Raw genomic sequence first — 14,142 nt, 5'->3', positions numbered from 1 at the left:
TTAGCCATCAGAGGAAGACGTTGGAGTTTCGATGTCAATGGAAACAGGCTTTTTTTAGCAACGATGTTGATCGTAGGTTTGCGGCGGGTTCTAACGTTTCGACGTCTATTGGAGTCGGGTTTAGTCGACTTTCACGGGTTTAGCCGCAAGCAAGACAAAAATCCCAAAGTCTTCGGTCAGAGGAGCCGACTAGAAGAAAATCCAAGTATGAAGACTTTGAAAGGTTTGAAGGAGACGAGCTGGAAGCTCCAATAGTTTCTGTAACTTATGGAAGTTTGATTTTGATGTGTTAATCATGTGTTGAGAGTTAAATTTTAATTATAAGGTATTTGTAGTTTCTTGAATAATTGTATTAGGATTCAATTTTTTCGGTTAGGTAGGGGCATTTAAGACGTTATTCTAGAAATTAGTTTTCCATATTTTCGATTTTGCTATTTTATCAATTTAAATAAAAATTTACCATTTATCAAAAGAAAACCTTCTATTTTTCTATTCTTCTTGTCGTCCCTGTTAAGTAACCCTAGCAACATGTGTAATAATAAGTATCTATCAAATCAACTACGTACGAATGAATTTGCGACCCAAGAATTTTATTGTACTCATGAAAGAATGTCTATAAAAGATAAACCAAAGTTCAGAAGTAACAAATTCATGACTACTCAAAGAAATGAATATTAATATTTTATCTTTTTCAATTGTTTATGAGCCTTTTAATTATGTCAATAATTTAGGACCCCAATTCCTCAATTTCCCTAATCTTAATTTAGTATACATGTCGATCCAATTCATAGACCAAATGAAAAGAATATATATATATATATATTTGGCAACAGATAACAAAACATACACTAAACCTTAGTCACACATTTATTAATTTAAATTTCCACTGACAATTGACTACATGAATTACAAGTAAGGATCAAGTGCTTGAAATTTTTAAGCATTCACTAATCCTTAATCAGAACATATCAAATAACTGAAATATGAAAAATAGAGAGCACAAAAAGGTAGACAAAAGAAATTAAAACACACATCTGATCTCCTAAGAGATTACAACAATGATACCAATTGCTTGAAATGAAAATTAACAAAGTGATTAAAAACAAAGTATAAGCTAGACTTTAATTGAAATTAGGCACACTGGAATTCAGAGGGAACCTTCTTTCCACAAACATTGACAAGCAAGCTCAAAGAAATAGGGATGTTAATGTTGATACCAAGAACATTGGCTTTGATGGCTGTGCAAAGACACACCGCAGCTTCAAGGTCGATAAGCCCATCGAGAAGCGAGCAGCATTGAGTGTTTGGTAAGGACCCCACGAGTGCACTGACTGGTCCGTTCAATAGCTTTGTGCACACCCCAAGCTTTAGGGCATCTCTAGGGCAGCTCTTCACTACTGGAGTAGGGTTAGGGTAAGGCTTTGGAGTCGGCTTTGGCTTTGGATCGTTGCAGGCGTGGCATACATTAACAAAGGCAAAAAACACAAGATTTAGGACAAGAAAGATGGTAGCATTTGAAATTCTTTTAGAATCCATCTCTCTCCCAAATGTAAAGAAGGATCTCTTGAAATAATTTGTTGATTGCTACTTTTTGTTCTTTCTTTAAAATTTTTGAGGTGGCGTGACTGTAGAAGCTTGTAACGTCAGTATTTATAGTGAAATAAGGGTTCTCTTAGTAGCAATTTGAGAGTATTATAATGAGGAATTATGGCCATGTGAGGAAGGGTTGGCATTGTGAGATGTGCTTTAGGTTTAAAGAATCTTTTATATTTGTTTTTCAAGGTGTTTTCGTTTTCTTGGTACATTTTGGATCAGAAGAGTCTATCATTAATCTTGGTTTTGGAACTCCCCGTGAACATTATTTTTTAATCTAATGGATTTTATTAAGGAAGAAAATTATTTGCTTTTTCTTGGTTTGAGATCTTGAAAGTGAGAAGTTTGATTTTTTGAATACAAGATGTAGGAACACCCTAGTTGAGAACTTAGAACACAAGAAATCAAACTTCATTACTACAAATGTGTGAACACCTAGTTGAAAACATGTCAGGAATAGTGTTGTCTTCTAAATTGTTCATCAATTTTATGCCTTTTATAAGATCAGTTTTATAATGAGAAACTGATGATGATGTGCACTAACTAGGTTAACGCATTTCCATAGCATCTTCATCATATCCTAGATTCAAAAGTATCAAGAAAATGTCAAGAGGAGAGCTAAGAATAGCTCTTCAATTAAGAGCAATAGTCATTAAGTACGTCATTGTTACAAAAAAGATTAGATCGATTCGGAGAACAATGTAGCGGCTGCAATTGTAATGTCTTCCAACTGGTTTAGGTTTCATTTAAACTATATTAGATACGGTTTCTTAAAATATGGAAGACGCACTATTAGATGCTAAGTTGTTAAGATACCAATATGTGTGTGTATATATAATTTCAAAACAGCTAAGGTTTTTATTTATAAAAATGATGTTTTACTATTATTGTTGTTATTATTATTATTTCATAATCAATTTCTGATTCAGCATGTAAACTATGTTTGTATATAAATAATTTTTCTTTTTACCATAGTTTGGGAACATCTTCAAATGATTGAAGAAAAGTTAAAAAAGCAGAAGTCACCGGCAGTAGTAAAATACAAATACATGGTTCTGATGCTTGGAATAACATTGAAAGAAATATATTTTAAAAAAAATAAAATTGTACTTTTCTACAAGTATCATTGAAAAGCTATTAATAGTTAAAAAGGGTTTAGTGAAATTTTAGATGGTTAAAATTTTATTTTAAATGTTTATATATATAAGAACTGATTAAAAAATGGATTAATTATTTAAAAGCTGTTCTTCTTTTATGAAATATTTGATAGAAAAACATACTGTTAGTGAAAAATGGATGAGATATAAACAGTCTCAAATTTTTCTGACGTCTATGAATCTTCAACCTAATTTAATTTGTATTTTTTCTCTAACTGTAAACTGCTCTCTCTACTCATGAACATAGCTAAAATATACCGCTAAATGAATTCTTTTTCTTTTATATTGGATGTTCAATTTCTTAACTTTGTAATCAAGACATCATACAAAACAATCTCTTTGTTTTTTTCAGAGAATAAACTCTTTGAAATCTTTATTGATTACCATTAACTGACAATCTTTGCCTCAAAAAACTGAAATCAATTCTAGCCATACGATTGGTGAATATTTAGCTTTAGATTCAACTAAGCAAAATGGGCAGCAAATTTTTGTTTGGCTGAAAATGATCAAGATGGTTCCACAAATGGGGAAGGAAAAAAAAATTATAATAAAGAGCAAATGGGTCAAGTTGCTGTATATATATACACACACATATATATTTGGAAGCATTGTAAAAGAAAAAAAAAAGAATGGTGGAACTCTTATGGTAGATTCTAAGCTTAGAGTGACCCGTGATACACTTTTAAATTATTTTTTTAATATCAATGAATTTTTTCAATAGCTAGCTAGATGCCAATTTGGAGTCTAATTATAATAAAGGCATAGCGATGTTAATTAATATTGTCTCATTGCAAAAAATAGTCTCTTTGGACTTTTTTGATTTTGGATTGTTGTTTTTGGTTCCCAAAGTATGAAGAAACTTATTGTCGTTATTTAATTCACCATTAGGAGTTTGGTTTGAAGGAAAATGATTAAAATATGTTTAGTTTAGTCAATTGATTGTTATGTTATGTGATTTTTGGATAAGTATTATTAATTGCTTTTGACAAATGAAGTAGGAATAAGTAGTGTAGGGCTCTAGTTTGGGTAAATATAAGAATGAAAATAGTTACTGTCGCCACGTACCCGAGACGACGCGGAGCGGCCGACATCCTTAAAAAGGTTTATTTTTTTTTAAAAGAAAAGAGGAGTCGCCACCAATCTTTTTTACGGTGTGATTGGACACCGAAATAAAGTGAATCGTTTTAAATAAAATAAAGACTGGTCTACGAAAAAATTAGAGTTGAGTTCGGGAGTCATTTGTGTACGGGGAAGGTGTTAGCACCCCATAACACCCGTTTTATAAAACGGTGGCCAAATTTAATGTCTTGAATAAAATTTATTTTTTTAAAAAAAACTATGTCTTATTTCATTGCTCACCACTCCAATATTTGGAGCAATGATCCCATAAAATAAGTGGGATACACCCATTAATTAGACTATATTGAGGGAAAATTCCTCACCTTAAGAGAATGAGAAATTGTTACAATTTCTCAAATTCTATCATAGGTTAGTCTTCGAATAAAGTTTTTTTTTTATTTTAAACATTGATTAAATATATTTTCTCTTGGGATCAAATCTCGGACTCCCTAAGATATTGATCCCTCACCTCAAGAATCTAGAAATAATGGACTCCCAGAAATTTCTAGATTCCATCGTAGGTTTTTTTTTTATCGAAATCGGCGTGGTTATTATAAAAAAAATGTAGATTAGGAAACCTTATGAAATATCTATTTAATTTTGAGTTTTAAAATAAATAATTTTAAAGAAAAAAAATTTCTAAATGGTTTAAAGAGAAAAAATATTTTAAAAAAGATTTCAAAATTAAATACAATTATGATTAAAAGTATCTTAAAATTTTCAAGAAAGTTTTAATGAAAGTCAAATAGAAATAAAAAATATACCACACAATAAATTAGACAAATAATTTAGGATATCAATGTATGCATATACTAAATATAACAATAATAATAAAAAATAAATTAAAAGAAAAAGAAAAAGAAAAGATACATAATAACGATAAAGAAAATAAGAAAAAAAATGAAAAAAAAGAACTAAATGAAATAATAAACAAATGAATATGTAAAAAAGAAATTAAATAAATAAGTGAAGAAAAGAGGACATAGGGATGATAATAAGTTAAAAGAGATAAAAAAAATTATGAAAGGAAATAACGATAATGGTATAAGAATAAAAATAGCAAAAAGTTTTTTTTAAAAAAATCATAAATATAAAAACACTAAATAAATAAATAAAGTTATATATAAAAAACATAAAAAAAAAACAGAAAAAAAAGAAGGTTAAATATATATATAATAATAATAATAAAATAATATTAATAAAATTACAAATAAAATTAAATTTAAATAAGTAAATAAATAAATTAAAAAAAGAAAGAAGAAAAAAAAAGGAAACAGAGGGTGACGGCAAGGTTTGCCGCCACCCTAAAAGAGAAATATATATATATATATATATATATATATATATATATATATATATATATAATAATAATAATAATAATAATAATAATAATAATAATAATAAGAAGAAAAATGATAATAATAGAAAATTTCTTTTGTTTATAACTTTTCTTCTTCTCTATTGTTTTAGAGAGAAGAAAAATGTCAAAAGATCTTTTTTTTTTCTTTTAGCAGGATGATAAAAAGGTAGTAAAAATAAAAAAAGAAATTTTCCTTATATATTTTTTTTCTTTCTCCTTACATTTGAAAAGAGAAGAACAAAGATAAGGATTCAATCCCGAAGAAAATTACTTGTTGTATGAGGTGCGGATCATTGGGAGTAAACCCTACCTAATGCAACCTCCAACTAAGTTTTTTCTTCCTTATGGGATTAGAATTAGGATAAAAAAAAAGACGATATGAAGATAAAAATAAAAACAATAAAGCGAAAAAGCTAATGACCCACCTTTATGCAGAGGATTACGTTTCTTCAAATTCTCTATAAACACTTTTTTTTCGTAGAGATTCTTTCTAAAACAATTTTTTCTCGAGACTTTCTCTAAAACAATTTCTTCCCCCCCTTTCCAAATGACAAAGGATCCTATTTATAGAGTCGGGGTGTGCCACGAATTAGGAAAATTTAATAAGTATAAAATCAAATTAGTTATTATGTAATTTTATTAATTTTCTTTTTTCTAAAATAGTAAAAATATGATATTGAAAGATTTTGTCCAAAATAAATTTTTTGCTTTTTTCCTAAAGTGATAAAGATAAGTCTAATATGGTATTAAAATTTTTTGTATAAATTATCTTGCTTTTCCTAATATGATAAATCAAAAGATATTTTGTATAAATAAATTAATTTGTTTTCTTTTTCCTAAAGTGATAAGTCAAAAAAAAAAATTAATGACTTTATTTTCCATTTTAATAAAAAGATAAGAAAAAACATAAGATTTCATATTATTACAAAAAGATTTTACCTTTTTCTTTTTTTTAACAAAATAAATTAATGAAATATCTTAACCGTTGCTACAATTAATAATTTAAAGAATAAAAAAAATGTAGGATAAAATTAGGTGGCTACAGCATGCCCCCCTTCGTGCATCCTTATAGAATTAGAAGGTGGACGAAGGTGTAGCCACTAACTCATCAAACTAAGATATTTTAAATAAATTAACGGCGTCAAGGGCCAGGTATAAAACAAGTGCCTCATTACAAAAGAATGAATAAGCTGGAGGCCAGGGATAAACCAAACGCCATCAAACTAACATGGTGTCAAGGGCCAGGGATAAAACAAGCGTCTCATGACAAAAGAATAAATAAGCTGGAGGCCAGGGATAAAACAAGCGCCATCGCAGCAACATGGTGTCAAGGGCCAGGGATAAAACAAGCGCCTCATGACAAGAAAATAAATAAGCTGGAGGCTAAGGATAAAACAAGCGTCATCACAGCAACATGGTGTCAAGGGCCAGGGATAAAACAAGCGCCTCATGACAAGAAAATAAATAAGCTGGAGGCTAAGGATAAAACAAGCGTCATCACAGCAACATGGTGTCAAGGGCCAGGGATAAAACAAGCGCCTCATGACAAATGAATAAATAAACTGGAGGCCAGGGATAAAACAAGCGCCATCGCAGCAACATGGTGTCAAGGGCCATGGATAAAACAAGCGCCTCATGACAAAAGAATAAATTAGCTGGAGGCCAGAGATAAAACAAGCGCCATCGCAGCAACATGGTGTCAAGGGCCAGGGATAAAACAAGCGCCTCATGACAAATGAATAAATAAACTGGAGGCCAGGGATAAAACAAGCGCCATCTCAGTAACACGGTGCCAAGGGCCAGGGATAAAACAAGCGCCTCATGACAAAAGAATGAATAGTCAAACTAAAGGTCATATATTAAATTATCATATCAATAATGTATACCATGCCACCTATGAAAATGCAGACAATGTGAAAAGTCATGTATGCATGAACAATGTTAAAAAAATTGAATCATTGTTTACTTTTTTCAAGAAATAAAACCAAAAACATGCTTAATAGCCCAATAACGTTCATGAGTACTAAAATCTCAAGTACAAACCCATATCCTTGAGATATTAGGGACTTGACGAGAAAATGCTAGAACCAAAAGTTAATCGTCGCTCCATGCATAGTATTTCTTCACATAGTTTGCACTTATCGGGTTAGGCAAGTCGTCTCCATCCATATTTGTCAAAATTAAAGCTCCTCCTGAGAAAGCCTTTTTTACTATATGTGGTCCCTCGTAGTTAGGAGTCCATTTTCCTCTGTGATCCTTTTGAAAAGGCAGGATCCTTTTTAACACTAGATCTTCTTCTTGGAAATGGTGATACGCTCATGCTATTTTCTTTTGGTACAACTGTCCTTTACATAGTGCAGTCAGTCTCCTTTCTTCTATGAAATTCAGTTGCTTGTACCTTACTTGAGCCCACTTTGCTTCATCTAGTTCTACCTCTTGGATTACCCTAAGGGATGACACCTCAACTTCAACAGGTAAAACTGCTTCGAAACCATACACTAGTGAAAGAGGAGTTGCCCCTGATATTCTATATCCATATAATGCAAAAGGCAACATTTCATGTCAATCTTTATAAGTGACAGACATTTTCTCGAGAATCTTTTTGATATTTTTGTTTGCTGCTTACACTACCCCATTCATCTTAGGGCAATAAGGAGTGGAATTATAGTGTTTAACCTTGAACTGACTGCATAACTCCTCCATTAATTTATTATTTAGGTTTTTTCCATTATCGGTGATGATGCGCTCAGGTAAACCATACCGACATATAATGTTCTTTCGTATGAACTTGACAACAGCATGCTTGGTGACACTTTTGTATGAAGCAGCCTTTACCCATTTCGTGAAATAATCTATGGCTACCAAAATGAATCGATGGCCATTTGATACCTTTAGCTCAACTTGCGAAGCTTTTAACGTATAGGTTTACATTCTAGTTTAAGTGGTAATCAATGTGTTACAATCTCTATATCAAAACCAGGCATATTTCGATGGGACCATGCAAAATATTTTTGAACTCGTGAAGCAGGATCACCAGATCTGATTGATCCTGCTCTTGAGCTAAAGTGTCAATTCACACTTCTTTCACTTCTTCTGGTATTCCCAAATTGGTAACCTTCAAAGTCTCTTGATATGACATAGTATTTTTTTTTTTTTTTGCTCTATCAATCTTAGTAATTCAGAAGATATATCATATTCATCCTCTTCGATATTCTGCTTAAGATTATAGATTGAAACCTCAAAATCAATAACGTCATCGATGTCACCTTCAACTTTGGTGCCCCTTATTCTTGAACTCACAACAATCCTCAATGAAATGGTCATCTATCTCGGGGTGGAATAAACACTGCTTCTCGTTGATGCATCCAAACTTCTCCCCCTCATCATTGCTAAACCTTGGTGACAAATTGAAGTAGTCACATCACACACCTTATTCTTGTATCTTTCCGTAAATGTGTCAACAACATTTATGGCCGGACCCTCATGATTTGGTAAAGGGTTCTTGTTAACGTTGTAGTCTTCTTCTGTCTTCTTGAATTTCAACCATCCGACCTTGACTAGACTTTGCACTTCAGCTTTCAAAGGAAAACAGTTACCCCCAACTTAAGACTTGTTCGTCCCGAGCAAGAAAATTAAAAATGTGCTAACATTCAGTCATTCATCATGCAAGGGATTCAACATTATTTTGCAAGAATTAAACTCAAACAATCATGCAAAAATTTTGTTGATGTTTTCAAACAAATATGCAAAGGATGTTACTCATGCCTTAACAATTCAACAAAGTAATTTTTTATTAAATATTCAAGAGAAGCAAGTAGTCAATTTGAGGTTGATTTTTAATAAAGTTCATTTATTGAAATCATGTTTAGATAAAACATCTAAGTCTTGCTATTTCGACTCATTAGACATGCTTCGAAAGAATTAAAAAATGCCCTAGGCTTGTTTTCCCTCTACTCTGAAGTGGGAAGGATCCCTCCTTAAACTCGGCCCTCGGTCAAAACATTGAAACTAGCTAGAAAATTCTAAGATAGAATTGTATGGGTTTTACTAAGGCAAAGGATAGGCTTTTTCCGTAGGGATTCGTACCTCACTAACATCGAGTAATCCTAACTGATCACGGAAAAAATCCTAATGTTCGACTTAATCGTACTCTTTCTTTCTTTCTTTCTTTCTTTCTTTCTTTCTTTCTTTCTTTCTTTTCTTTTCTTTTTTTTTTTTTTGATAAAAGTATTTTGCTAAAAGTATGCATTTTGCTACTTTTTTTTTTTTTATTGGGATTCTATTTTTGGTAGCAAGCTTTTTGCTTAGCTCCGGCTTGGCTAATTCTAATCTTGGATTTAATCTATTAGGTTCTATGATTGACCGTTCTTTCGAGGTTACAACAAGCGAATTTAAGCATTCTATCCTTTTCTAAAGACTTCTAGGTTCGTCATGGCTCGACAAAGGGGTTTTTTTTTTCTAATTCATGAGTCAAAGAGATGAAAAGTTTAAAAATTAACCTCAATTTCATAAATGGTTCTTTATCCTATTTAAAATACAAACAAAAATTGCTGAGAGAGGTGTATCATAGGCAATCATCATAAGAAACTTTGCAAAAACGTTAACATCTATGCATTTTCTTTTGCAAGCACTCATTCAAGCAAACAACATTCATTTCATTCCTGCATTCAGAATAATAAAAAAAAAAAAATTAGTCAATTTTAATCTACCCAAGTTATGCAAATGCTTAAACGAAGAAAAAAAAAATTAGCACCCACTCCCAACTTAAAAACTTTGCATTGTTCTCAAAGCATATTTATGTAAAAGAAATGTATGAAAGTACCGAGGACAAGCTTGCTTCAAAGCGAAATTCTTTGATTTCTTTTCCATCCTTTGAAGATCCAAACGATCGGGTGCCATATCAATGTTGTACTTATATTGTTTTAAGAATGAATCGACAAGATCCTTCCACCTATGCTCTTGTGAACCATCCAACTGCATGTACTATCGAGAAGCGGGGCCAACCAAGCTGTCTTGGAAGCAATGAATCAACAATTTATCATCATGAGCGTAAGCTAACATTTTCCGACAGTACATAACTAGATGACTTTTTTTGGACACGTGGTTCCATTGTACTTCTCAAAATCTGGAATCTTGAATTTGGGAGGGATTACCACATCTGATATCAAACATTGTTGTGCTGCGTCGATACTCTAGTACATGTCTGCACCTTCAATGGCGCGTAATTTTTCTTCTAGAAATTCTAGTCTTTTTCTACTACCCTACACTTCTGAAATTTTCTTACCACTTTCCGTAATTGGAGTAGATGTGGGATCGCTGACCTGGGCTGCCTATTGGGTGGTTGTGTTTAGGATTTTGCGTGGGAAAGGATGTAGGATATGTCATCCATTATTTTCTTCTTGTCCAATGAGGTGAACTTAGAGCTATTTTGCAAGTTTTGTCTTTTTATCTTTTTAAAAAGAGAATGATGATTCGGTTAGGATGAGTCTAGATGTAAATGCTAAATGTGAGAAAGAAAACCATCAGATAATGCAAGGGGTCAAACAAACTTAGTGAAGTTAATGCTAGTATCCTATCTAACACAAGCCCTCAAAATGGTGTATAGTCACACTTGATCATACAACCAAATTGAGTGAGAATTTTTCGTGTGCCTGCACGGGAGCAACAACTCCTCGAAGGTCAAACACTACTACATCCTCGAATCTAATCCTATAGGTACAACCCGGATAGAGGGCTTGTGCTAGTGTGTGAGAATAATATAATTAATAAGACAAAAAAAATTAAAATTCTAAAATATACGAATTAACATGATATGAGAATCATAATGAGTGAAGCTGAATATAAGTCCTAAAAGATAAAAGGTCCTCAATTTGATCACAACCGTCACATGTGATTGTATGACTAAATTGAGTGAGAATTTTTCGTGTGCCTGCACGGAAGCATAAGCTCCTCGAAGGTCGACACTACTCCATCCTCGTTTCTAATTCTATATGGTAGAGCCCGGACAGGAGGCTTGTGATTGTGTGTGAAACAACAATAAACAACACACTAAAAAGAAAATAAAACAACAAAAAAAAAAAATGTACAAGATCAAGACAAAGAAAAGGCCAAACTCTCAAGGTGGAACCTCACGTCCCCAGTGGAGTCGCCAAGCTGTCGCCACGTACCCGAGACGACGCGGAGCGGCCGACATCCTTAAAAAGGTTTTTTTTTTTAAAAGAAAAGAGGAGTCGCCACCAATCTTTTTTACGGTGTGATTGGACACCGAAATAAAGTGAATCGTTTTAAATAAAATAAAGACTGGTCTACGAAAAAATTAGAGTTGAGTTCGGGAGTCATTTGTGTACGGGGAAGGTGTTAGCACCCCATAACACCCGTTTTATAAAACGGTGGCCAAATTTAATGTCTTGAATAAAATTTATTTTTTTAAAAAAAACTATGTCTTATTTCATTGCTCACCACTCCAATATTTGGAGCAATGATCCCATAAAATAAGTGGGATACACCCATTAATTAGACTATATTGAGGGAAAATTCCTCACCTTAAGAGAATGAGAAATTGTTACAATTTCTCAAATTCTATCATAGGCTAGTCTTCGAATAAAGTTTTTTTTTTTTATTTTAAACATTGATTAAATATATTTTCTCTTGGGATCAAATCTCGGACTCCCTAAGATATTGATCCCTCACCTCAAGAATCTAGAAATAATGGACTCCCAGAAATTTCTAGATTCCATCGTAGGTTTATTTTTATCGAAATCGGCGTGGTTATTATAAAAAAATGTAGATTAGGAAACCTTATGAAATATCTATTTAATTTTGAGTTTTAAAATAAATAATTTTAAAGAAAAAAAATTTCTAAATGGTTTAAAGAGAAAAATATTTTAAAAAAGATTTCAAAATTAAATACAATTATGATTAAAAGTATCTTAAAATTTTCAAGAAAGTTTTAATGAAAGTCAAATAGAAATAAAAAATATACCACACAATAAATTAGACAAATAATTTAGGATATCAATGTATGCATATACTAAATATAACAATAATAATAAAAAATAAATTAAAAGAAAAAGAAAAGAAAAGATACATAATAACGATAAAGAAAATAAGAAAAAAAATGAAAAAAAAGAACTAAATGAAATAATAAACAAATGAATATGTAAAAAAGAAATTAAATAAATAAGTGAAGAAAAGAGGACATAGGGATGATAATAAGTTAAAAGAGATAAAAAAAATTATGAAAGGAAATAACGATAATGGTATAAGAATAAAAATAGCAAAAAGTTTTTTTTAAAAAAATCATAAATATAAAAACACTAAATAAATAAATAAAGTTATATATAAAAACATAAAAAAAAAACAGAAAAAAAAGAAGGTTAAATATATATATAATAATAATAATAATAAAATAATATTAATAAAATTACAAATAAAATTAAATTTAAATAAGTAAATAAATAAATTAAAAAAAGAAAGAAGAAAAAAAAAAGGAAACAGAGGGTGACGGCAAGGTTTGCCGCCACCCTAAAAGAGAAAAATATATATATATATATATATATATATATATATATATATATATATAATAATAATAATAATAATAAGAAGAAGAAAAATGATAATAATAGAAAATTTCTTTTGTTTATAACTTTTCTTTTTCTCTATCTTTTTAGAGAGAAGAAAAATGTCAAAAGATCTTTTTTTTTTTTCTTTTAGCAGGATGATAAAAAGGTAGTAAAAATAAAAAAAGAAATTTTCCTTATATATTTTTTTTCTTTCTCCTTACATTTGAAAAGAGAAGAACAAAGATAAGGATTCAGTCCCGAAGAAAATTACTTGTTGTATGAGGTGCGGATCATTGGGAGTAAACCCTACCTAATGCAACCTCCAACTAAGTTTTTTCTTCCTTATGGGATTAGAATTAGGAGAAAAAAAAAAGACGATATGAAGATAAAAATAAAAACAATAAAGCGAAAAAGCTAATGACCCACCTTTATGCAGAGGAATACGTTTCTTCAAATTCTCTATAAACACTTTTTTTTCGTAGAGATTCTTTCTAAAACAATTTTTTCTCGAGACTTTCTCTAAAACAATTTCTTCCCCCCTTTCCAAATGACAAAGGATCCTATTTATAGAGTCGGGGTGTGCCACGAATTAGGAAAATTTAATAAGTATAAAATCAAATTAGTTATTATGTAATTTTATTAATTTTCTTTTTTCTAAAATAGTAAAAATATGATATTGAAAGATTTTGTCCAAAATAAATTTTTTGCTTTTTTCCTAAAGTGATAAAGATAAGTCTAATATGGTATTAAAATTTTTTGTATAAATTATCTTGCTTTTCCTAATATGATAAATCAAAAGATATTTTGTATAAATAAATTAATTTGTTTTCTTTTTCCTAAAGTGATAAGTCAAAAAAAAAAAACATTAATGACTTTATTTTCCATTTTAATAAAAAGATAAGAAAAAACATAAGATTTCATATTATTACAAAAAGATTTTACCTTTTTTTTTTTTTAACAAAATAAATTAATGAAATATCTTAACCGTTGCTACAATTAATAATTTAAAGAATAAAAAAAATGTAGGATAAAATTAGGTGGCTACAGTTACCAAATATAATCTTCCTTTACGATTATATTTGTTTTATTATGAGATTACATTTGTTTTGTTATGAGTTTCAAGAGAAGTGTTTGACTCAATACAATTACTCAAAGTTAGACGAAGTTGGCCTAACATACTTTTTGGTTCATGTATTTAATAATATCGTAATAAATAAATGAAGGTTGTCATTCTAGTATTTTACAACTCTCTATTCCTCAGTTTCGTAGGTATATATTACGCTTAATTCATGTCATTCTTGGCCTTAATGTCTGTTTCGAAACTAATTGAGCGTAATTGGAGGTTTAGAGC

The 14,142-nt window shown here is 30.6% G+C and overlaps 1 protein-coding gene across 1 annotated transcript; it reads right to left on the bottom strand.

Annotated features, from left to right (window-relative positions):
- Nucleotides 1–844: 844 nt before the first annotated feature.
- LOC103490904 (14 kDa proline-rich protein DC2.15-like) lies at nt 845–1,608 on the bottom strand. The gene has a single exon (XM_008450649.3). The coding sequence runs from the start codon at nt 1,534–1,536 to the stop codon at nt 1,132–1,134; it is 405 nt and encodes a 134-aa protein (XP_008448871.1). The 5' UTR covers nt 1,537–1,608; the 3' UTR covers nt 845–1,131.
- Between the last annotated feature and the right edge of the window lie 12,534 nt (nt 1,609–14,142).

Source organism: Cucumis melo, chromosome 6, assembly GCF_025177605.1.
Source record: "Cucumis melo cultivar AY chromosome 6, USDA_Cmelo_AY_1.0, whole genome shotgun sequence".
Classification (NCBI taxonomy): Eukaryota; Viridiplantae; Streptophyta; class Magnoliopsida; order Cucurbitales; family Cucurbitaceae; genus Cucumis; species Cucumis melo.
Note: the sequence above shows the minus strand (reverse complement) of the source record. Positions and strands in the feature narration are given on the sequence as shown.